Below are 24,986 nucleotides of genomic sequence, written 5' to 3' on the forward strand. Positions count from 1 at the left end.
TAATTTTATCAATGATAGAATGACAAAGTAAAAATAGCATAATACGAAATCGTAAACTAAAAGTAATAAATTAGAAATGATTCAAATTTAATTTAAAAAATCACTCTGAATTTATCGTTCGATAAATTAAGCTTAAAATATGATTATTATTTAGTTCAATCGTTTATATAATAACATTTGAAATTAGATAATACATTAATTGATCAATTTTGAAAAACTTGTTTTGATACATTGCGCATTTTTTTTTTTTAAATGCTAAAACGATAAATGCGCAATTATCCCATCCTCTATGATAAATTATGGTATTAGCAAAAGAATGTCACTTATAATTGTCAATGAATAATGCATATTTAAGTCTGCTCATCATATTATTACTTTCATTGTATTTCTTTAAAAAAAAAAAAAAAAAAAAAAAAAAAAACTGATAACAGAAACTGATAACTTATCAAGACATTTAAAATTTTTTAATCAATAAATCAATTTCTTGATGATCAAAAAGAATTTCTTTAAAAAAAAACTGATAACAAAAGCTGATAACTTATCAAGACATTTAAAATTTTTAATCAATAAATCAATACTTTTTGATGATCAAAAAGAATTTCTTTAAAAAAAAACTGATAACTTATCAAGACATTTAAAATTTTTAATCAATGAATCAATATTTTTTGATGATCAAAAAGAATTTCTTTAAAAAAAAAAAACTGATAACTTATCAAGACATTTAAAATTTTTTAATCAATGAATCAATATTTTTTGATGATCAAAAAGAATTTCTTTAAAAAAAAAAACTGATAACTTATCAAGACATTTAAAATTTTTTAATCAATGAATCAATATTTTTTGATGATCAAAAAGAATTTCTTTAAAAAAGAAAAACTGATAACTTATCAAGACATTTAAAATTTTTTATCAATGAATCAATATTTTTTGATGATCAAAAAGAATTTCTTTAAAAAAGAAAAACTGATAACTTATCAAGACATTTAAAATTTTTTAATCAATAAATCAATTTCTTGATGATCAAAAAGAATTTCTTTAAAAAAAAACTGATAACAAAAGCTGATAACTTATCAAGACATTTAAAATTTTTAATCAATAAATCAATACTTTTTGATGATCAAAAAGAATTTCTTTAAAAAAAAAAACTGATAACTTATCAAGACATTTAAAATTTTTTAATCAATAAATCAATTTCTTGATGATCAAAAAGAATTTCTTTAAAAAAAACTGATAACAAAAGCTGATAACTTATCAAGACATTTAAAATTTTTTAATCAATAAATCAATTTCTTGATGATCAAAAGGAATTTCTTTAAGAAAAAACTGATAACTTATCAAGACATTTAAAATTTTTTAATCAATAAATCAATTTCTTGATGATCAAAAAGAATTTCTTTAAAAAAAAACTGATAACAAAAGCTGATAACTTATCAAGACATTTAAAATTTTTTAATCAATAAATCAGCATTTTTTGATGATCAAAAAGAATTTCTTTAAAAAAAAAAAACTGATAACTTATCAAGACATTTAAAATTTTTTAATCAATAAATCAATTTCTTGATGATCAAAAAGAATTTCTTTAAAAAAAAACTGATAACAAAAGCTGATAACTTATCAAGACATTTAAAATTTTTAATCAATAAATCAATACTTTTTGATGATCAAAAAGAATTTCTTTAAAAAAAAAACTGATAACTTATCAAGACATTTAAAATTTTTTAATCAATAAATCAATTTCTTGATGATCAAAAAGAATTTCTTTAAAAAAAACTGATAACAAAAGCTGATAACTTATCAAGACATTTAAAATTTTTTAATCAATAAATCAATTTCTTGATGATCAAAAGGAATTTCTTTAAGAAAAAACTGATAACTTATCAAGACATTTAAAATTTTTTAATCAATAAATCAATTTCTTGATGATCAAAAAGAATTTCTTTAAAAAAAAACTGATAACAAAAACTGATAACTTATCAAGACATTTAAAATTTTTAATCAATAAATCAATACTTTTTGATGATCAAAAAGAATTTCTTTAAAAAAAAACTGATAACTTATCAAGACATTTAAAATTTTTAATCAATAAATGAATATTTTTTGATGATCAAAAAGCATTTCTTTAAAAAAACTGATAACAAAAACTGATAACTTATCAAGACATTTAAAATTTTTTAATCAATAAATCAATATTTTTTGATGATCAAAAAGAAAAGAAAAAATAAAAAGGAATGAATGAATGATAAAATAGAAATTTGTTATTAATAGTTAATTCAATTTCAAATTAACGCACACATTTTAAATTCTTTATCAATAAGTCAATATTTTTTAATGATCAAAAAAAAAAAAAGAAAGAAAAAAACAATTATTGTTTGATGAATTCTAATTATACCATTAATATGTGAGCAATAAAAATATTTTCTAATAAAAAATTTTTATTCATTTTTAAAAAGTGCAAATTTTATTTATTTTTAAAACAGAAAATAAAAATTTTCTTTTAAAATTCCATTTTATAATTATAAATTTTATAATTAATCCTAAACATATAAAACAAAAAAAGTAAAAAAGAAAATAAAAAGCAAAAAAAAAAAAAAAGAATGAAAAGTTGAATGTAATAGAAATGAAAAATGTAAGAATTATACTAAAAATAGATGAGACAAGGTCAAATAAAAAAAACTAAAATTTATTTATTTTTTTTTTCTAAAATTTCATCCACTTTCATTATTCTATCCAAAGTGATTTTATCGTATATTAATTTAAAAAAAAAAAAAAAAAAAAAAACGAACAAATTTGTTATCAAATAAAATAAAAAATTTTCTTTTTTTTCCACAATAATTATATGAAGAAAATAAGTAAATAAAATAAAATAAAAAAAAACGAAAAATATTTTGGCAGTAAAATTTTTCTGCATAATATTTCCTTCTTTCCTTTCTTTTTTTTCCTTTAAATTAGCAAATATTTTCCTTTTTTGTCAATAAGATAAGCTATTAGTTAAAACGAATTTGTCTTATTTTTTTTTTACTAATTTAAATATTTGCTTTATTAATTTAATTACTAATTTAAATATTTGTATTATTAATTTATATATTTGTTTTACCAATTTAATCACTAATTTAGATATTTGTTTTAGTAATTTGATTAATTAGTGATTAATAAATTAGTGATTAAATTTAAATATTTGTTTTACTAATTTAATTGCTGATTAAAATATTTGTTTTACTAATTTAATCACTAATTTATATATTTGTCTTACTAATTTAATCACTAATTTAAATTTTTGTTTTACTAATTTAATTACTAATTTAAATATTTGTTTCACTAATTTAATTACTAATTTAGATATTTGTTTATTAAATATTATAAAATTACAGAATTAAAATAATTTTGAATTTTAATAATGCGCAATAAGCTAAATTACAGATATATGCGCATAAAACTACTGATGAAAACAAATATTTCGTTTTTTTCATCATATCATTTCACAAGAAGCAATAAAAATTTGATGCAATTCAAAAATCAGATTGCAGTAAATTTTAGTAAATTAATTTTTATTAAATTAAACAATTAAAAATTTTTATTATGTTATAATATTAATTAATTAAGCAAACTGTGCGCAACATTATTGAAGAAAGAAAACAATAAAATTTTAATAAAAATAAAGCAAATTTTGGTAAAAAAACTAGTAAAAAAATAAATAAATAAATTGAATTTGATGTGAAATAAATTATTTATATATGCATTAACTGAAATAACAAAAAAAAAAATATAGTAAATTTGAATTTAAATTTAAGAAAATTGAGAGGAAATAAAAGTTAGATTATTTATTATTATAAATTAACTGGAATATGAAATGGAAGTATTATTGGATTAAATGAGCATTGAATAAATTAAATTCAACCAGTTTTATTTATTAAATGCATTTAATAACTATACTATAATATGAAATGAAATGAAATTGTTGATTTAGAAATGGTTTTGAAGTGCTCATTGATGCATGCATACTTTTAATTTAATTTGATTTGATTTGAGTAAATTTTAAAATTTAAATGGTATTCAAATGAAGCGGAAGAAATTCCATTAAGTAATATTAATTTAATACAACAAATTCATAATATGTAAATTATGTGGTGCTTTTCCTATTTTTAAAGTCATTTTTTTTTTTCTTGAAAAAAATGTGATTTATTTCAACTATTTGTTTATTTATTTATTACTTTAAAAGAAATATTTATTTTTTTTTTGAATGAAAAAAGTATATTTTAAAAATTATTGATAAATGTGCATTTGTTTGATGCACAAATAAAGCATAGAATTTATTTTAATCAAAATAATATTGCATATGCTTTGCTTAAAAGTTAGAAAAAAAAACAAAAATAAAAATTAATTATTAATTTATTCCAATTATTCTGATGCAATTTACATTTGATAAAATTTTGCTATGAAAATTTCACATTGGAGAGTTTATTTTGCATTAATTATAGAACTTAATGAATACAAATAAACAATTAAATACCTTTTTTTTTTTAATTTTCAATTTTGAAAAAAATAATTTATTTTCACAATAAGTTGTTTAGTTATTTTTTTTTACTCTCCTTTTTTTTTTTTTTTTTTTTGTTGTTTTTGTTTACTCAAACAATATTGTGCAAATTTGAGAGAAAAAGCTTTAACAATTGATATGTTAAAGTAGATAAAACATAATCGATCATTAATTATTCAAGTAATTAAAGAAAAAAAAAAAGACACAGTAAATAATTTTTAGTCATTTTTATTGACAAACAAAACAATAAACAACAAATATTGTTGATCGTTATTGTTGATCATCGATCAGGCAAGAAGTACTTGTTGATAGATTATCAGAAGTAGAACAAGCCCATGATGAGCCACATAATGCCCGTGTAGTATTACTTTCCGAAAATTCTCGTTCCAGAAGGAAACGTTCTAAGCTGAAATTAATAATTCAAATTTATGTGAAATTATTAAATTTCAAAAAAATTCAATCATTTTTTTTTTTTTTTTTAATAAAAAATTATAAAAAGTTTTAATAGTTTCGCTTCCTTTTTTTTCTTCCAATTTTCTGAAAAAAACAAAAGAAATCGATAGTGAAATATTTGTTAAAAATAATTAAATTATAAATTCGGTAGAAATAATATGCGGAACTAATCAAAATAATTTTAATAATAAATTTCTGAGAAAAAAAAAATTAATTTCAAATCTTCTGATAGAGTTGAATTAATGAAATATTTTTTAGCATTTAAAAAATGAAATATCTCTTTTCTAAGAGTTATTTCATTTTTTTTTTTTTTCAAGAAATATTCAAAATGATATTTTTGAAGTTTCTCAGTAATTCTTTATAATCACTCAAAGATTAGAATTTATAAGATAATTATTAATAGTTTGAAAAAAATTTAGAAATTTTCAGCATAAAATTAGAAAACGATTTATTTTTATCATTTAACATAAAAATTATTCTCTTTTTCAATTTATATTCATTCTTTGTTCAAGAAATACATTTTTCTTGTTTTTATTTGAATTATCAAAATTTATATTATCATAATTGATTTGTCGCTTTAAATTAGCTCCTTGAATTTTTCTCGATCAAATTAACATAATTATCATTTGATTCCAGAAACACTTGGAGCTTTTCTGGTGATAGCGTTGAAGTAGTAAACAAATAACTCGTAGCACTTATCATTATCACTTTATCAGTTTCATATATTTCCAATTCCTAGTAGTACTTTGAAATATTTATTATCCATGTTAACAAATATTTTGTTTACTGCGCAATTTGTCGCAATTTTCATTCTTTATCATTTATCATAATCATTTGTTAGTGTTAATTGATGGTTTGTGCAGTTTATTCATCATTCAATTTCAATCATTGTCACATAATCAAACAAATGTGACATTTTTATTGAAATTTTTGCTAGTCCCTTGATCATTTAATTCAGAAGAATAATCTTCTCCGTGATGAGTTATAAATTTAAATTTATCCATTGTGTCGCATCTTCGTAGCTTCAATTGATGGATGAATCACTTAGATGATGAAGTAAATATATCACGTGTAACTACGCTTATACGTGTAATTACGCTTATACCATCATTTGATAAGTAGGATGTAAGTTCACTTTAACTTCGTATATTACTTTAATGTCACATCGTTGTCGTTTCCAATGGTAATTCAAGCAGATCTTCGCATCTGTCCTTCTATTTGCTAACTTTTGCGCTTTTCCAGTAAATTATCGCTTCATTGATGATCGTTTCCTTAAGAAATGAAAGTGGCGGAATATTTCATTGCTCATTTCGCATCGATTCATTCATTTGTTTGATTTCCTGTTTTTACATTCAGAATATCTGATCAAATTAAAGTAGCAGTGGAAGTGAATTTGATGAATACTTCATCTAAAATAATTTATCGAAAATATTTTTGACCAACTAAATTATAGCTAATTAAATATGTATTTTAATAATTCAATTAATTTGTTAGTATTATTAGTCTCATTTATTATATGTAAAATTAAGATATGCAAAGTTCTACTTACCCAGTTTTATTTGGCTTAATCTTGCTCCAACTTTCACTGTTGCTGTTTGTGACGTTTCTATTCTCGATGATACGTCGAGAGTTCTGAAATGTAATTTAAATTTGAATTAATCCAAGTAAAAGATGATCAGAGTTGAAATAAAAGCTAGAATTAATTATTAAAAAAAAAAGAACAAAATACCTAGTGAATATAAAAGAACGGAAATAATTATGCATCTCTTTAATATGACTAAATTTAATTTCCACTCTTTTGGCTAAAATAAAGGATTGGTAATTTTCCATTTTCCGGAAAATATTTTAGCTTCCTTTCAACCAAAAATATCAAAAATTTTTACTGCCAGAAAGCATAAATTTGCACTGTTGCAAAATTAATTTAATTTTCATAATTTAAATCAAAATATGAAAGTAAAATAAATTAATGCAAGAGGAATACATGAATATCACTGACCTTTGGCGATGATAATGTGATAAGCTGCTGCTGGAACTTTTGCTCGGTGTTGCATTTTGTCGTGCAGTGCTGTTTGCATGATCGATTTTGATATTGTGATTGCTTGAATCTCGAAATATTTCTTGCACCCATTCCGGATACTTGTGCATGCAACACGGACGTATACGGCGAAATTGGGCCGGAATTTCTGCTCTGAATCCGAATTCATACTATGTGATTTAGATTGATCTTCCGGAAAACCAGTAAGAATAGGGAGAAATCAAGTGATAAGTGAAATAATCAAATGAAAAGTCTTAAAATAATTTTCTTTAACTCTTAAAATAATTTAATATAATTAATGAATTAAAATTATTATTACTGTTTTATGTGACAAAATTTGCATTTTAATAAAAGCACAAAAAGCAACAATGAATATTTGTTGAAAAATAAAAACGTCAATTGCGCTTTATAAGCAAAGTGGAAAAATTGCCATTTGAAGCCATCTGCTGTAATTGATAATTTAATTTGATCAAAAAATTAAATAAATTCTTTTACAAATACAGAAAGAGAGGAAAAAAGAAAAAAAAAATGCCAAAGAGTAGAAAAAAAAAAAAACGAAATATTCTCCAAAATTTCATTTATTATAATTTTAACAAATAGTATTATCAGTTTATCAAATTTAACTTAAACATTTTTTTTTTCTGCAAACAAAAATGATAAGCTAAATTAGCATTAGAAAATATAAAATAAAAAACAGAAAGAATATGTGTAAATAAATTTGAAAATGATAAAAAAAAAAATTTATTCCTAATTTACTTTTTTTTAGTGCACATGCAAATAAAATTTAATCATAATAAATTGAAATAATTGAATACAATTATTCATATTTTAATATTTTAAAAGCTTTTCTAGCAATAAAAAATATTTTTGTGCAAAAGATAAACAAACAAATAAACAAAAAATAAATAAATAAAATAGAAAAAAAAAAAAGGAGAACATTATTACTACAACATAACAACATTGGGAAAAAAAAAATAATAAAAAGGAAGGAAATTGTTCCATTCTGATAGTAGCGATAGTGTCAGCTTGAGTGTGTTTTAGTCATTCTGAAAATGAAATTTCAATCAAAATTTCAATTTTCCGCCTGTATTTATAAAATAATAAATTTTATTGGATTAATTGTAGTGATTATATTTTGATTTTTTATCTCTCAATAATATCAAACTTTTCAATCATTTGATAAAAGTGCATAATTTTGTTGTAATAAGTTAATTAGTTTACTATTTAACTTAAAATTTTAACATTTTTCTATATTTGTAATTTATATGTATTTATTGTATTATATTCTAAATGAATTAATTCACATCTAATTTCATATTTTTGTAATTTTTTTATTAGCATAGTAAAAAAAAAATCTCATATTGATTAAATCAACTAATTAAATGATTTTTAAATGAAATAGTGAAAAAAAAAAATAAAACGAATATTTATTGAAGAGTATAACATTCTCTAATATCATCTACAAAATTATTTTGTTGATATTTATTAATAAGCTAAAAAAAATTTAATCTATTGGAAATTAATAAACTAAAAAATTTAATCTATTGTTTCTTTCTTTCTTTTTTCTTTTTTTTTTTTTTTTGAAACATTGAAATTAAATTTAAATTAAAACATAGTCTTACACCTTAGGAGTAGCACGATGAAAAAATGATGACAATAAATCAATGGGAAGTGGAAAGATTATTGTCGAATTTTTCTCCGCGCTTAAAAAAAAAAATTTTAATGAATTGAGATATATTTGATATTATTTGAAGTAATTTCATATATTATAGAACTTAATCGTACAACTTTTTTTAAATATTTATTTAGTATTTTTATTACAATTTCAATTATTCCAAATAGAATTTCAATTCTTTCTTCAAATATCAGTTTTAATCTTTGATAAAAAGAAGGTTATACTTGTAAAACTAAACTTTTTCTGTGAGATGAAATTTGTTTAATCTTTAAAATTTCTTTCTCGTAATACTCAATATTTTAAATGTCATCATTATCCCTTATAACTATCTCTTTTTTGTTGGTTAAATCAAGAAATCTGATATTTACCAAAGAGATCAAATTAATGGCTATTGATAATAAAATTACAAATTAATAAGATCAAAAACAAATGATCTAATATGCTTATTTGTTTTTTTTTTTTTTGCTTATAAATATATCTATATATTTTATATTAATCTACCTATCTATATTTATTATTTTGTAGTAAATAATATGTCTAAGATTAATTTATTTTGTTCTTTTTTTTTTTTTGCATTTACTCGAGAAATTTCAGTCCATTTTTTTGTATTTACTCGAGAAATTTCAGTCCATTTATTTTGTATTTACTCGAGAAATTTCAGTCCATTTTTTTTGCATTTACTCGAGAAATTTCAGTCCATTTTTTTTGCATTTACTCGAGAAATTTTGAAGTAATATAAGGTCAATATAAGGTTAACCTTATTGAGTTTAAAGTTTGCAAATATCGTAGCTGTAGCGCAGATGGTGATTCAGCAATTACTTCAGCGGCTTCTTTAAGAGCACGTGATGCCTTCTGTTCACCTTCCGCAACAATTACCTAAAATTTTAAGTGAAGAAAAAAAAAAAAATGAAATATGAATTGAATTAATACTTTTCCCTTTTTCAAATCTCTGTGGAAACTATTAGGTTTTTTTTGCAAATCAATTTAAAACTTCGATTATTTATTTAATCCTTAAAAATGGTAATTAATTTTAAAAGATATTAGTTATTAAAAGTAATTAATTCATTTTATTTATTTAATTATAGTTACAGTTAAGCTGGTTTAATGTTAATTAATGAACTTTTCGAGAAAAATTATAAGTTCAACAAATAATTTAAAAAAATAACCTTAGCTCGAGCTTCACGTGCAGCTTCAGCTTCTGCAGCCATAGCACGTTGAAGTTGAATTGGAAGTCGAACATCTTTTACTTCTACTCTTTCTACTTTTACTCCCCATGGTTCTGTAGCTTCATCAAGTGTTATCTGAAAATTTTGCTTCTATTTAATATTATTTAAATTACCCGAAAATTTACTTTAAAATCATATTAATTTAATCATCTAAAAATTTACTTTTATTTAATATTATCTAAATTACCCGAAAATTTACTTTCAATTCATATTATTTTAATTATCTGAAAATTTACTTTCAACTAATACTATTTAAATTACCCGAAAATTTACTTTCAAATCATATTATTTTAATTGTCTTAAAATTTGCTTCCATATTTATTTACATTAATTACATATGTTGCAATATTGTAATAAGTAATTATCCAAATCATAACAAATAAATATAATAAATATTATTTGAGAAAATGTTAAAATTCATTTAGTTTAAGGAATGAACAAAAATGAAATTTTTACTACTATTCATTGAATTTATTACTTTATTAAATGAAATTATTTTTAAAGAATTAAGCCAAACATACTTGCATTTGCAACGAAATAGCTTCTCGATCAGAAAGCATTTCGGTTAAAGTTTTTGTTCCAAGAATATTCCTTAATGTTGTTTGTGCGAGTAGTTTTGTTGATCTAAATTTTATAAAAATTTGTGTTAATTAAATTTCGCTATCAATTATCTCATATGTTATCACATTGAATATAAATTAAAGCATTTCAGTATCTAAGAATAAATATCATTGAAATATTTATAATTATTTTTCATAAATGTATAAAATATGTTTACTTTTATAACTTAAGACAATGAAAAAGAAATAAGAGAGAAAAAGAAGGACTGAAATTGGATTTTTTAAATTATCATTTGATTATCTAGTAAAAATGAAAAATTTTAACTCTAAACTTATTTCTCATTAACGAAATAATTTTATTTGTTCATTTGCAATTCGTATTTTAAAAGAAAATTTAAAACAAAACATTTTAATACTAAAAAAAAAAAAAAACCTCGCAGCATCTTCAACATTAGTAACTGATACAGTAGCATTTGATATTCGAAAATAAACAACTGCATCTACAGCTACAGTTACCGAATCTTTAGAAAGAATCTGAAATCAGCCAATTTTCTCAATTTTAAAATTTTTTAAAAAAAAAAAATAGAAAAGTAGTTTAAACATATATGTAATATACAATGATAGGTTGTCAAAAGTTTCACTTAGCTTACGATAGTATTGATTAGTATTTGATAAAAAATGATAAAGTTTTGATGAATGAAAAAGTTGAACAAAATTGCTTATAAAAATGATAAATTAAACTACTATTAAGTAGATAAAAAGAAATTAGTGAAAAAAAAAAAAAAAAAAAAAAAAAAAAAACAAGTAAATATTTTTTCATTTAAATATTTGTATATGAAATTTACCTTGGTGATAATTCAATGCAAATGTGACATACTTTAATACATTGTTTTTAATTATGATAAAATAAAATAAAATATGAAAGTGAAAAAAGGAGGTGATAATTTAATCAAAAATGAATATCTGAATGTTACCTCTTGAGGAGGCACTTCGAATGAGATCACACGTAAATCAACTTTACGATATGTATCTATGCATGGCACAACAAAAAATATGCCTAAATATTGATTTTATAATAAATTAGTAAATTTTTATAATTTAAGAAATTAAATTATCATATATTTAAAGGTGGTTAAAAAAAAAAAAAAAATTAATTGAGCAGTATACCAGGGCCTTTTGCGCCACCAGGCATTAAACGACCTAATCGAAATACCACGACCCTTTCATATTCTTGTACAACCTAAAATAAATATTTTAACAAACACAATGATAACCAGAATGAATGATAAATGATAACGAACGTACTTTCTTATCTCATTGATCTCTTTTATCTTTTTATCAAAGTTTATACATATTGATTGCTTTTATAACACTTTTCATGTTTAGTTTTTTCTTTTTTTTTTTTTTGCATAAAAAAAAGACGAAATTAAATTGTGGCAAAGATTTTAGAATGTATAATTTTTTAATTAATTTTATATTTAATTAATTTTTTTTTACTTTTTATTAATATTATCTGCTAGTAAATCAATATGAAATGATTAAAGTTACATATTAAGATCAGACTTTTTTGGCAAAATTTGTTAGATCATTAAGTCTCATATTGTTTTCCTTTTTTTTCTTTGTGTTTATTTTTTGTATTTTTGTATTTTTTTTTTGAAGCTTTAAAATAAGCGATAAGTTGTTTACACATCGAAATGATCAGATATTTAATAAATGAATTTGACATTCAAATACTTTAATTCAAAAATGATTACTAATAATTATTGGAAATAATGACATTAGTGAAATAATTAACTTATCGAAGTGAAAAAAATAATTAACTTACTTTGACGCACATACATACTGAAATTGGTAATGTGAAAAAGATCAATATATAAGATAATATCGTTAGAATCCAACCACAAAAGCCTAATTCACTTTGTATATTAGCTGAAATAAAAAGTAAGAAGTATGAATATATGAAATATATGTGAAAAATATATGAAATTTTGATTAAAATTTAAAGACTGAAGTTTGTAAATAAATGTGTGTGAAAATTTTGCTTACCTTTAATAAATAAATGAATCAAAAAAGATGCATTTATGAATATATAGACTTTATATTTTATATTTATATTTGTATTTATATTTATACTTATATTTACATATTTATCGTCATACTTATATTTTTATTTACATTTATAGTTAGATTTATATTTATTCTTATATTTCATTAATTAGCACAAGTAGCTTATATGTTGGCAGAGATAGAAAAGGAAAAAAGGAGAAAATGAAAATTATTATAATATAATAAAATAAAATAGTTTTAACTGTGGCAATAATCATATTTCTCATTTCTTTCTTGCTTTAGAATAAATAATAATTTTTTTTTTTTTTAATTTCCATAATTTTAAGTTCATTTTTACTTAAATTTTATTACTGATTTATTGTCAATTCTCTTAATCTCCGTTAAAAATGTATTAAAAAAAAATTAATATAATTTAAATAAAATCACTGTTAATATTATATTATAATTGACTCTTCCTCAACTTAATAATATTTTATTGGAAAATATTTTCCTATTAATTCCATCTGACAAATGGTGCAACTTTGTTTCCTAACTGATAAACTGATAATGGGCGCAGTTTTATCAATATTCATTTTTGGCATATGCATTAACAATTAGTAAATAAATTGTAATTAAGAATGATTTTGTATAGCAAAAATTTCATACTCAAAATGAAAAAAAACCAACTTTATTCTGTCAACTTTATTCTTACTTGTTCCATAAAAAAAAAAAGTAGGTATGGGAAGTCAAACTGCAATTTAAGAGAAATATTGAACAATAAGAATTCATTACTGAAATTATTCAGTTATTAAAGATTGTTTCATGCATATAAAATTATATGCTTGAAAAAAGCCTAATAAATTTTATGAGCATTTGAGAATTTCTGCAAAAGTAACTTGCAGTCCAAATTTTAGAAAAATTTCTAACTTGATTTCTCAAGTAAGATGAAACGTTAAAGGATGACAATATTGATTGATTTTGTCTCAAGCAATGCTAAAGAATAGCAATATTGATTGATTTTGTTTCAAGCAATGCTAAAGAATAGCAATATTGATTGATTTTATTCCAAGCAATGCTAAAGAATAGCAATATTGATTGATTTTATTTCAAGCAATGCTAAAGAATAGCAATATTGATTGATTTTGTTCCAAGCAATGCTAAAGAATAGCAATATTGATTGGTTTTGTTTCAAGCAATGCTAAAGAATAGCAATATTGATTGATTTTATTTCAAGCAATGCTAAAGAATAGCAATATTGATTGATTTTATTTCAAGCAATGCTAAAGAATAGCAATATTGATTGATTTTTGAAACAACCATAATTCTCGACGAAAAAATTTTTTTATAACTGTGATTGTATTAAATGTATGAAATGATTGAAAGATTCTAATATTAGCTTACGATTGCATTTTGCCTCAATTTCAGCTTGTTGTTTCACATTTGTGTCAAATTTAACTACATTTGTACATGATTGATCATAGTTCAAACCATTTACAGTAGACATTCGATTCTTTTTCGCGAGAATTGATGGACTTTTTGGTAACTAAAGAAGGAAATACGAGAGAAAATAAAGTAAAATAGAGATCACTATTTTCATTTCATTAAAATTATAGTATTATTTCAAAAAAAAAAAAAGTTTCACATATCTGAAAAAAAGATTTATTTAGTGCTAGGAAATAAATTCTATAAACTAATTTATGTTATACCTGTTCGATCAGATTATCAACTCTTTCCATAACAGATTTTTCTGCCTCATCACTACTATCATCACTTAATGGAAGATCATCTTTGATATTGAGTGAAGTAAATGATTGACTTCTTTCATCAATGAAATGACTATTGGTAGGATTCATCGATGATGATGATGATGATAATATGAATTCATGTTTAGATGTTGACATTGTTGACAAATATTCAATGAGACAAAATTAATACGGATATGTTACTAACGAAAGAAATATTCAAAAACTTTTCTTAAATCATTCAAATTAAGGAAAAGTCATTTTCACGATTAAACTTTAATAAAAAAATAAAAAGAAAAAAAAAAACTAATAATTATTAAAATTTACAAATTGTAAAATACAAATTGATCAGACTAAAACGATTCAAAATATAGGTATAAATGTATAAAAATGAGCAAGTAGTTTAAAATATTAGAAAGTTAGCATAGAGATGGTTGCATTTATTTAAAATGCATGAGAGAAAGTTTATTCTACATCCGCTTAAGCAAAAAAAAAAAGAAGAAAAGACTTAAATTTTTACGCTATTTAAAAGAAGGAGGAATAAAAGAGATGAAGCTAAGAAAAGATGTCACAATGCCGCCTGAATGATTTAAAGATTGTTAAAGAAAAAATGAAACAAAAAAGAAAATAAAGTAAAAAAGAAATATTATCTTTTACAATTGGTTCATATATTTTCATATTGTCTTAGTATTTGTCTCACATATTTTTTTTTTTTCATTATAATATTGGAAAATTTTTAAACATTCACAATTTTCAATTCAATTTTTAATTCAATCTTCAAAAACACATAACTATAGCATGCAGTAAGTACCATTATAGCATGCATTATTGCTATCATTTTTACATTTCTCTCCAAGAATAGCTAATATCATCTTTCAAAACATGACATTTAACCATTTTTTTTTTTTTTTTTTAAAATGCATTCCATTTTATATTTTCGAATTTTGAACTCGTTTTTTTTTTAAGAAAAAAGATGAATTTTTTATTTGTAAAATTTTAATTAAAGTTTAAAAATATGTATATTAATTAAAAGAAGAATAATTATTATGTAATAAATAACTGAAAGGTCTTTCATTATTCATTTTGCTCTCATTACAACTATAATTATAAGAAATTACACGATTATTACTATTATTGTTGTTATACGTTATATATTATTCATAGAAATATAATTGTAAATATCTTTCTTATAATATTGTTATCGTCCTTTAAGAAGTAAAGTTAGAGTAAGTATAAAGTAATTATAAGGTAGGCTAGGTGCATGGCTAAAGTTAATTAATTTTTTTTTTTTTTTGTTTGTTATTAATAATGATACTTATTTCCACTTTTCATTCTCTTTCCAAAAACAAAAAAAAAGAAAAGAAGAAATATTTATAACATTATTTATTTGTTTGTTTATAATATTTGTTCATGATACTATTTATTAAAACATGCTATTATTTACTAGTTCTCTTCTTTCTTTTTTTTAAAAATTAATTTTATAGCATTTTTTATCATTTATATAAAATTATCCTTTTCATAGTAACAAAAAAAAAAGGAAAAAAAAAAGAAAAACATGAGAATGAAAGGAAAAATTTATGAATTCAAAATAATTAAAATTTAAAGAATAGCAAAAAGGAAAGAAGAAAAAAGTGAAATGCTTTCATATGGTAATGAAAAAGGGAAAATTTTGTTGAAAGCTATATTGTCAAACAATGATTTATGTAAGCATATGAAATAACTAAAAATCAATGAAAGTAAGAAAAAGAAAAACCAATAATTACAAAGTAATCAAACATTGTTAATTCAATTATTTCTAATATATTTTATCTTATAAAAATTCATATATTTTATAAAATTTACATTTAATTCAAAAATTGATATTTGAATTTTTGTGACAAAAATTTATAAATTTTTAATAGTTTGTATAAAGATCAAATATATAAGATATATAATTACAAAGTAATCATACATTGTTAATTCAATCATTTCTAATATAAAATTTAAATTTAATTCAAAAAACAAGATTTGATTTTTTTGTGACAAAAAAATTATTAATTTTTTATTGAATTTTGGATAAACGAAATAATTTGTATAAAATTACTTTTGTATCAAATAATTAATACCATATCTAATTTCATAAACGTTGATATTGTCTACTGGAATAAAAAATTCAAAATTACACAACTTGACAATAACATAGTAAATACAAATTTTATAGTAAAATTTGTTTATGACTAGGAGAAAAAAAAAAAACTTTAATTTGCAAATATTATATTTTCTAAAATGTTTATCTGAACATTAACTAATATGTAAATTTGAGAAATCTAGGAAAAAAAAAAGAAGAAATGGATTTGTAATGCAAAAAAAAAAAAATTGTAAAGACGATGAAACTGGTTTATTTTCTTTTGATAAATTTTATTTAATAAAATTTAATTGTTATCGATTTTGCTAACATCGTAAAATTGTTTTCCTTTAGCTAATGAAATAAGAGAAAATTTAAGCATTGCATTCAGTGATTGATTTTATTTTTCACTGTTAAAAGAGAAAAAAAAAAACGATGAGAAAAGGAATAAAAATAGCAGCAAGCATAGAGATTGAAATTGAATTAAACTAACCAAAATGAGTGGAATAATTAGTGAAGGATATTAAATTTTAAAAAGGATGAATCATCTTAAGATCTTATTAGACTGAGAGCTAAGCAATATAATGATTAAGTTAATTTAAAATAGAGGAAAAGATGACAAAAATTTGTCGTTGACAAATTTGATAGATTAATTAGAGACAGACAGACCTCTAGTAGAATTAAATTGTTCACGATGATGTAATTTCGATTCTTCTGCGATACGATGACTTGCTCTGGCTATTATTTCTTCTGTCGTTGGTCGTATCCATAGCAAAGATCGACGTCGTTCGTTGTTAAGATTATGCGACAGACGTCGCATTGTTGTTGATTGTTGATTTCCGGTACCGAACGGATATAATGATTCCGTGCTTCGTGTTAAAATTTTTTGAGTGTTATCGTCAGTTGATTGGGTGATATTGCTATCAATGTTATTAATGCCATCATCATCATCATTATCATCATTATCACAATCATCAACAACGAATGAGCGCAAATGATCATTATCATTGGGCGCTTTTGACATTTGTCTTTTGTTTGGCATTGTTAAACCAACAATCGTCAATATTCCACCCTCCAAATCTTCTTGAAATTTTTCTCGTTGAGTTAATATGGAACAGCAATTGCTTGTGATAGATCCGATAAATGGTAGCATTAAAATTTTGTCTCTTTGCGTTAGCCTTTTTTTTTTTTTTTGAAAAACTTTAAGCGCTTTTTTAGTTCATTAAAGCGATATGAAGTGTTTCCTTTTTTTTTTTTCCTTTTCCTTTCCTTTTTTTTTTTTTTTTTTTTGACTTTTTCCGCCTTAGATATATTTATTTTCCGCCTTTCGTCCTTTTCTTGTACTTAACTGCTTCTGTTGCTGTAACATTTTGTCAACAATTAATGATTAATATTCATGCATAGTTTGTTTACTTTTCTGAAAAAGTTAATCAATGTCCAACGATGACAAACATTTTATTATTTCACTAATTTTCATTCATAAATTTTTATGCTCTTCTCTTCTTTTTTTTTTTTTTTTTAAATTCTTGCATTATATAATTTCAAAAAAATTTTTGCCAAAAACCAGTTAAAATTATTTGGTCTTTTTTTTTCTTTTTTTTTCCTCGGTTTCTTTTTTCAAACTTTTAGCTATTTCTTTTCCACTTCATTATTTCCTTTGAGTATTTCTCCCAAAAGACAGTATGTATTTCTCACTTAATATGGTTTATTTTAATCGTCAACAAAAAAGAGAAAAAAAAAACGAAAAAGAAATCAGTAAAATGTAGCAAGTAGTAGTAGTAGTAGTAATAGTACTAGTAGCGTTTCATAAAAATATTCCTGAAAAAAAAAATAAGAAAAAAAACTTAATTCTAAAAAAAAAATTAAAAAAAAAAGCTAAATTCTAGCAAATTTGTATTAAAATTTAACATTACAACAAATATTTACATTTATCCGTCTTATCACAATGATTTCATCAAGTGATGAAATTAAATTTTAATTTATTTCAATGCATTAATTTTATTCATTGTTATTATTTCAATCATAAATAACTCTTATTTAGGATAAATAAAAGCTAATAATTTCGTTTGTTGCATTGATGTCACAATTTTTATGTGTGCTGAAAAAAGAAGAATAAAGACGAACTAAAATTTTAATTCAAATTCTTATCTTTGTCCTTTTTACTTTTTTATTTTTGTAACAATAGTTCAAATTATCCATGGAAAAATTCAATTTTAAATTCTAATTTGATCATTTATTCACTTCAAATGTATGTCTATTTCAGAGTTTAAAAGGAAATATTGCAAAAAAAAAAAAAAATTTTTAAATTTATAATCTTTCAAATGCATAAATTTTATGATTATTTAGCATTCAAAAACTTCAATAATAGGCGAAAAAAAAAAAAAGTTTTTTTTTTTTTTTATAAATGCTAACAAATGGATAGAATAAGCTTTTCTCAAATTTCTGATTGCTTTGTAATTTAAATTCTCATAAGCAGTAAACATTCTAAATTATTTACTTTAAGAGGATGCTAACCTATTAGAAAGACATATCAAATTTAGATAAATTAATGCAATCAAATATTTTTGTGCTATTTCATTTCTTGCACTGCAGTGAATTATATAAATAATTTAGTAGTATTAAAAAAAAAAAAAAAAGAATTCAAATATTTTTCAAAATTCAATATAGTATTAAGAAAAAAAAAGAAAATTTATTGATTTATTTTATCGATAAAAAAATCAATATTTTATTTATCAGTTTATTTGATATGTTAATTTAATCCATCTATAGCTAGCTGTAAATAAAATTAATTAATTAAATATTTGAATTGTTAAAAAAGAATTTAATTTAAAAAACATGCAAAAAAAAAAAATATCAAATTATTGAATGTATTATTTTTATTATCAAATAATCACATTCATATACTGCTAATCATACCTAATTTTTCCCTAACAATCTCATTAATCATGCTATCATCAATATAATAAACACTTACTTTTTACTTTCTTACTAACTTCAAAATTTCTCAAATGCACTTATTGTTATGCATTAATAAAACTTAAATTCTCACACTAAATTGAGTAAAAATAATCAATTTCAGAAAGCATTGAGAGGAAGATTAACGATAAGATTTGTTAGCAAAAAAAAAAAATTTTTCACATTGTTTAAAAAAAAAAAAAAAAAAAAAATGTAAAAATGGATGAAAGTGGAATCTGAGAGAAATGAAAACAAAGAAATCAATAAAAAAGAAAGAAAGGAAAAAAAAAAGAAAAGGATGGAACCAGGCAAGAAAGTATATTTGGCATAAAGCTATTTTGATGCAAAATGAAGTCGCCAAATAATCATTGAATTATTGGCTTTTGGTCAATAACACAAACTAATAGGATGGCATTTTGCTTGGTGAAATTGAAATTACTTTTACTATGCTTAATCATTTCAAATATTTTACTACTAGTAAATTTAATTCATTTATTTCAAAAAAAAAAAAAAAAAAAAAGGAATGCCTTCAATCTTTTGTTTTTGTTTGTTTGTTTGTTTTGAAAAAGAAATAAATAAATTTATCATATAATTTAATTAATAATTCATCTTTTCTTTATTTTATAGAAATAAGATAGCGAATATTTGTCAGTTTAAGAAATATTTATGCATTTAATAATTCAACAATATTTACATTTCTGAATAAGCAAAAATTAAATAAAACTATTCATTATTATTATCATTTATTGTTGTTTATTGTTATTATCACTATTGTTAAAAATTAATTTTATTATCATTGTTATTATCACTACTGCTATTATTATTAATTATTCCCAATAGTGCTATAATTTGAAGTGTTATTTACATTTTTGAGTAATCATTTTTGAATAGGTAAAAACCATTCATTCATTATTATCAGTTATCACTGCTATTATCACTACAGTGGTGATAACAATGACAGTTTAAAATAGAAATGTTTCGGAAAAACGGAAATTGTATAATCGGAAAAATGAATATAGTAAAGTATGATAATGAATATTTTGATTGGTTATTCAATTAGAAAAGCACTGAAATGAATTTTAAATGGTGCGTTGAGTGTAATTAAATCAATTTGAAAGCGAATGAAATGTAAATGAAATTATCACATTTATATAATTATTATACACTTCAAGTATTATTGCATTGCAATCATCACAGCATTAATTCATAAATATTTGAAGGCAATAAAATAATAAATTAATTTTTAGAAAGTAAAAATACATTGAGAATAATTGAAAATTTATTATTGTTTATGTGTTTATGAATTTTGTTTAATACAATTAAAATTAAAATTAAGAATATAAGATTTGAAATGAAAAAAATTTGAAAAAAAATCAAATGATCAAATTTTTATTTTACAAATTAATTTTCAAGGTTAAAAAAAAAAAATTCAAATTATTTAAAATCTTTTCATTTAAATTTTCATTTCTCATATATATTAAAATATGAGAAACATAAGTTAAAATATTCTAACTTAATATTTCTGCAACTATCGTTGAGTGCATCAATAAATTTAATCAATAAAATTTATAAAATGTATTAAATAATTCGATCAATTTTAATTTAAATCATTTTTCAAGTAAAAATATTTCACTGTACCGAATGATTACTTTACTTTTTCAAAAAGTATTATTATCAAATACAAATTGTATCAGTGCTAAAAATTTGAATTTCAAATTTTTCAGAGAAATGAGAAGGAAAAAAAATAATGAAAAATGTCAATCATATAGTAATCAGTGATATTGCAATAGCATTCATCAACAAACATCATTTTGACATTAGAATTCAGTGGGGAGAATGAAATAATAATCACAAACGACTACTATTTATATTACCTCTAAATTTTGGATAAGTTATTTTAGTACAAATTTTTCTATGATAAAGTATTTCTCATACAGTTATCAGTTGTTATCATTTAATCCTTTTTTTGGAAAAAAAAGAGGATAATATTAAGTATTTCTTAAATATTAATAGTGTTAATTTTTGTAATTTTAATTATGTCTAATTTTTTTTTTAATTTAAATAATAATTAAAATTTTTTTAAACTTTTTACAAACTAAAATTGTTTGTTTTCTCAAGTTAGGAAATTCATTAATTTTTTTTTTTTTTTTTTGTAATTAAAATTTGCTAAAGTTAATTTTTCATTTTTTATGTGTGGTAAAATTTAGATGAAAAAAACTTACTCGGTAATAATTCATATCGACGATACCAACGTTCAAATACTCCAGCTGACAAATGCGCAAAAACCATATTACCTTAAGCTTTCATATCGAAAAATGCACAAAAAAAAAAAAAAAAAAAATAACTAATTGCTTTTTAGTCAATTTAATATTTCCTATTATTATTTCAGTTTTTTCAGTTTTCAGTTTTTTTTTTTTTTTAAAAAAAATTGTTTACTAATAAATTTTGATTTATACTTAAGAATGATTACTATCTTTTTTATGAATATATTGTTTTTTTTTTTATGATTTACTTTTACCCATGTTAATTTTTTCCTAAAATTACAAATTTCCATTCATTATAATATAATATTGGAAATGAATTAATGAGTAAAAGTTTAATCGATAATCGGAAATATCAATCATTCATTCATTCATTCATTGATTCATTTTTTTTTTTTTTTTTGGATATTTCAATTAAAATTTCATTAATTTATCCTTCCGATTAACTTACTTTTTTGATTTTTTGGTGTTGGAAAAAATCGAAATGGTTCAATGTGTATTTCAGGACTATTAACAACCATAATAATGATAATATTTGTGAAAATAGTATACGAACGAACAATTGTGATCCAAAAAGCTCCATCACATGTTGAAACTACAAGTTATAAATTTCAAAAAAAAAAAAAAAAAAGTTGAAAAATTAAAAAAAAAATAGAATGAAAATTTTGCTGCTAAATAACTTTGTAAAAATAATTTTTCACTTTTTTTTTCCCTTTCTTCCTACTTTATTCATCATCGATTCATATTAATTAGTAGTGTAAACAACAATAATTTTATGATATTTGATGTTAATTATCTATCATTTATATATTTTAGAAAAAAAAAAAAAAAAACGAAATTTAATCTTAAAAAAGTTGTGAACTAAATTTTTTGCTAACTTTTTTTTTTATGCTAATTATATAAATTCAAAAACAAAAAAAATAAGTGAAATGAATTTACTATAAAAAAAATTGATATAATTCATAAATCTAATTTCAATTTTAATTTTACAAACAAATTTCTAAATGTGACTGAATGATTTGGAATGAAATTTACTATGTTTAATTGAAAGGTAAATAAATTTATAGCTTTGATTTTGGAATAGTAAAATTTTTTTTTTCTTTTTTTTTTTTGAAATAAAAAGGGATAATTGCTAGATAAACAGAATATATTCCAAAATTTATGGAAAATTTATTAAAATCATAATGAAATTTAATAAAATATTCAATTCAAAAATCAGATCTCTTCAATGACTAAGCAAATTATTTATGCAAATAAAATTAAATCAAATTAACTTTTTCAAAAATCCGTCAAAAAAAATTAATTTGTTTCTAATTAGTGCAATTAATTATTTCTAAGCATAAATTTTTACGGATTATTTCACAAGGAATAAAAATGAAGCTAAAGAAGAATTGTTTCATTGGATAAAACAAATTTTAATTTTTATAGCTAAAATATTTCATTAAGAAAAAGAAAAAAAAATTTGAATTTTAAAAAATTCTCATTAACCAAAAAAAAAAAAAAAGTAATGTAATGAAAGAGTTTGATTTAATGAGGAAAAAAATTTTTTTAAAAATAATTTGGCAAAATATTCTTTAAGACAAAAGTTGTTATAAGCATCGTTAATTTTACTTTTCGAAGAAAAAAAAAAAAAACAACGAAAGAAAAGAAAAAATATGGCGGAAAAATAAATATTCAAAAGAGTATTTGAACTGTGATATATGAACGAAATATAATGTTGAAAAATATTATTTTAGCATTTCTATCTTTTTTTTTTTTGATTAAAGTTTGAAATTTTAATACAAAAATTTGAAAATTTTTGCTTTATACTAAAATTGAAAGCTTTATTATCATTGAAATGTGATAATTTTGATATGCAAAAATTGAAAAATTATTATAATATTGCTAAATTTATTAATTTATTTAAATTGTTTACAGTTTAATTGTTGTTTGTGAAATAGAGTAAAAAGTAATGAGCAAAAAGGTATATCTCTTCTGACAATAACAATAAATATTAATTTTTATGGACTAATTAATAGCAAATGTCGATCACTTTTACTAGTAAACTAATTCTCATTTAAGCTAACTTAAAATAAGTTAAAGTTAAAAACATTCATGAATAGAAGTTATCAAAATATAGTATTATTTTTTTTAAGGTAATTATCATTTAAGCTAACTTAAAATAAGTTAAAGTTAAAAAGATTCATGAATAGAAATTGTCAAAATATAGTTTATTTTTTAAAATTGTTTATCATTTCATAGATTAATAAGACCATAAAAAAGAATTTTATCAGTAAAAGTAATCAAAATATCATGCCATTATCAGTTTTCGTATTTTTTTTTTTCAAATTTTGCTTGGAATTATTTAAATAATTATACTAATAAAATAATAAATAATAAACAAATAATCCATTTTGCTTTTTTTTTTTCTTTTTCCAAACTTTAACAACGAATTTAAACGAAACTATAAGTGCTTTCAAAAAAGAAAAAGAAAAAAAAAGTGAAAATGGTTTAACACATAAAACAAATCATTGATAATCATCAAATGAATTCGATCATTTGTTTAAGTTAGCAAAAAAAAAAAAAAAAATTCATCCAAAACTTTCATCCAATATTTCAAGAATTAATTGATTATTTAGTTTGTGTAATTTTTGTGAACATTTTTTTGTGGAAATTTTATCAATAATAATAAATGAATTAAAATAAAATATCTAAATTTGAAATTTGAAAAAAAAAATAAAAAATATTTTTTTTTTTTCAAATCTAACAGTTGAGTAGTTAAAAGGGAAAAGAGAGGGGAAAAGAAAAAAAAAACTTTTAGGGATAGTTGTCATCGTAACATTGGCTTGAAGCACATTTAAATATGACAATACCAAAGGGATTTAAAAAAAAAAAAAAATGAAAAAATGAAAAAAAAAAAATTTTTTTTTTTTTGAAAATGATAGGAATAGTTAGATGAATAAGCTAAGATAACAATAACAATAATAAAATACAAAGTAAATTGTTGAAATTTTAGCAAATCTATGAGAATTGAAGGTGTACAGGCGCTGTTGGTAAAGTGTAAGAAGAAAAAAGTGAAAAGAAAAGTATTCAGCACTTTTCCGCCCAATTCACATTTGAAATAATGAGATAAGAAAATTTAACGGGCAATTTACATACGTATGTATTATATATGGTTAGTTCCTAAAAAAGAATGAAGAAAAAAAAGTTTTATTTATAAATTTTTTTTTTAAAAAAAGATGATGCAATTAATTAAACCTAAATATAATTAATTAAATTTGAGTTTAAATTTTAACAAAACGATAATCAATCGATTATTTATAAAATTTCATAAAAAGAATTAAAAAAAAAAGTTTTATTTATAAATTATTTTTTAAAAAAAGATGATGCAATTAATTAAAGTTAAATATAATTAATTA

At 21.1% G+C, this 24,986-nt stretch overlaps 2 protein-coding genes across 2 annotated transcripts; both read right to left on the reverse strand.

Moving 5' to 3' along the window:
- Positions 1–4,801: 4,801 nt before the first annotated feature.
- On the reverse strand, positions 4,802–7,112 carry Bm8442 (Uncharacterized protein; the record flags this gene model as incomplete). The annotated part of the gene is made up of 3 exons (XM_043075810.1): positions 4,802–4,937; positions 6,534–6,616; positions 6,981–7,112. The coding sequence occupies 3 exons, from the start codon at positions 7,110–7,112 to the stop codon at positions 4,802–4,804; spliced, it is 351 nt and encodes a 116-aa protein (XP_042931744.1).
- A 944-nt stretch (positions 7,113–8,056) lies between these two features.
- Positions 8,057–14,427, reverse strand: Bma-mec-2 (Uncharacterized protein; the record flags this gene model as incomplete). The annotated part of the gene is made up of 11 exons (XM_043075811.1): positions 8,057–8,065; positions 8,644–8,722; positions 9,452–9,570; positions 9,861–9,995; positions 10,442–10,544; positions 10,914–11,014; positions 11,455–11,537; positions 11,648–11,720; positions 12,306–12,409; positions 13,928–14,069; positions 14,233–14,427. 11 exons carry the CDS (start codon positions 14,425–14,427, stop codon positions 8,057–8,059), a joined length of 1,143 nt encoding a protein of 380 aa, XP_042931745.1.
- Positions 14,428–24,986: the final 10,559 nt, after the last annotated feature.

This window comes from Brugia malayi (genome assembly GCF_000002995.4).
Source record: "Brugia malayi strain FR3 genome assembly, contig: Bm_v4_ChrX_scaffold_001, whole genome shotgun sequence".
NCBI lineage: Eukaryota > Metazoa > Nematoda > Chromadorea > Rhabditida > Onchocercidae > Brugia > Brugia malayi.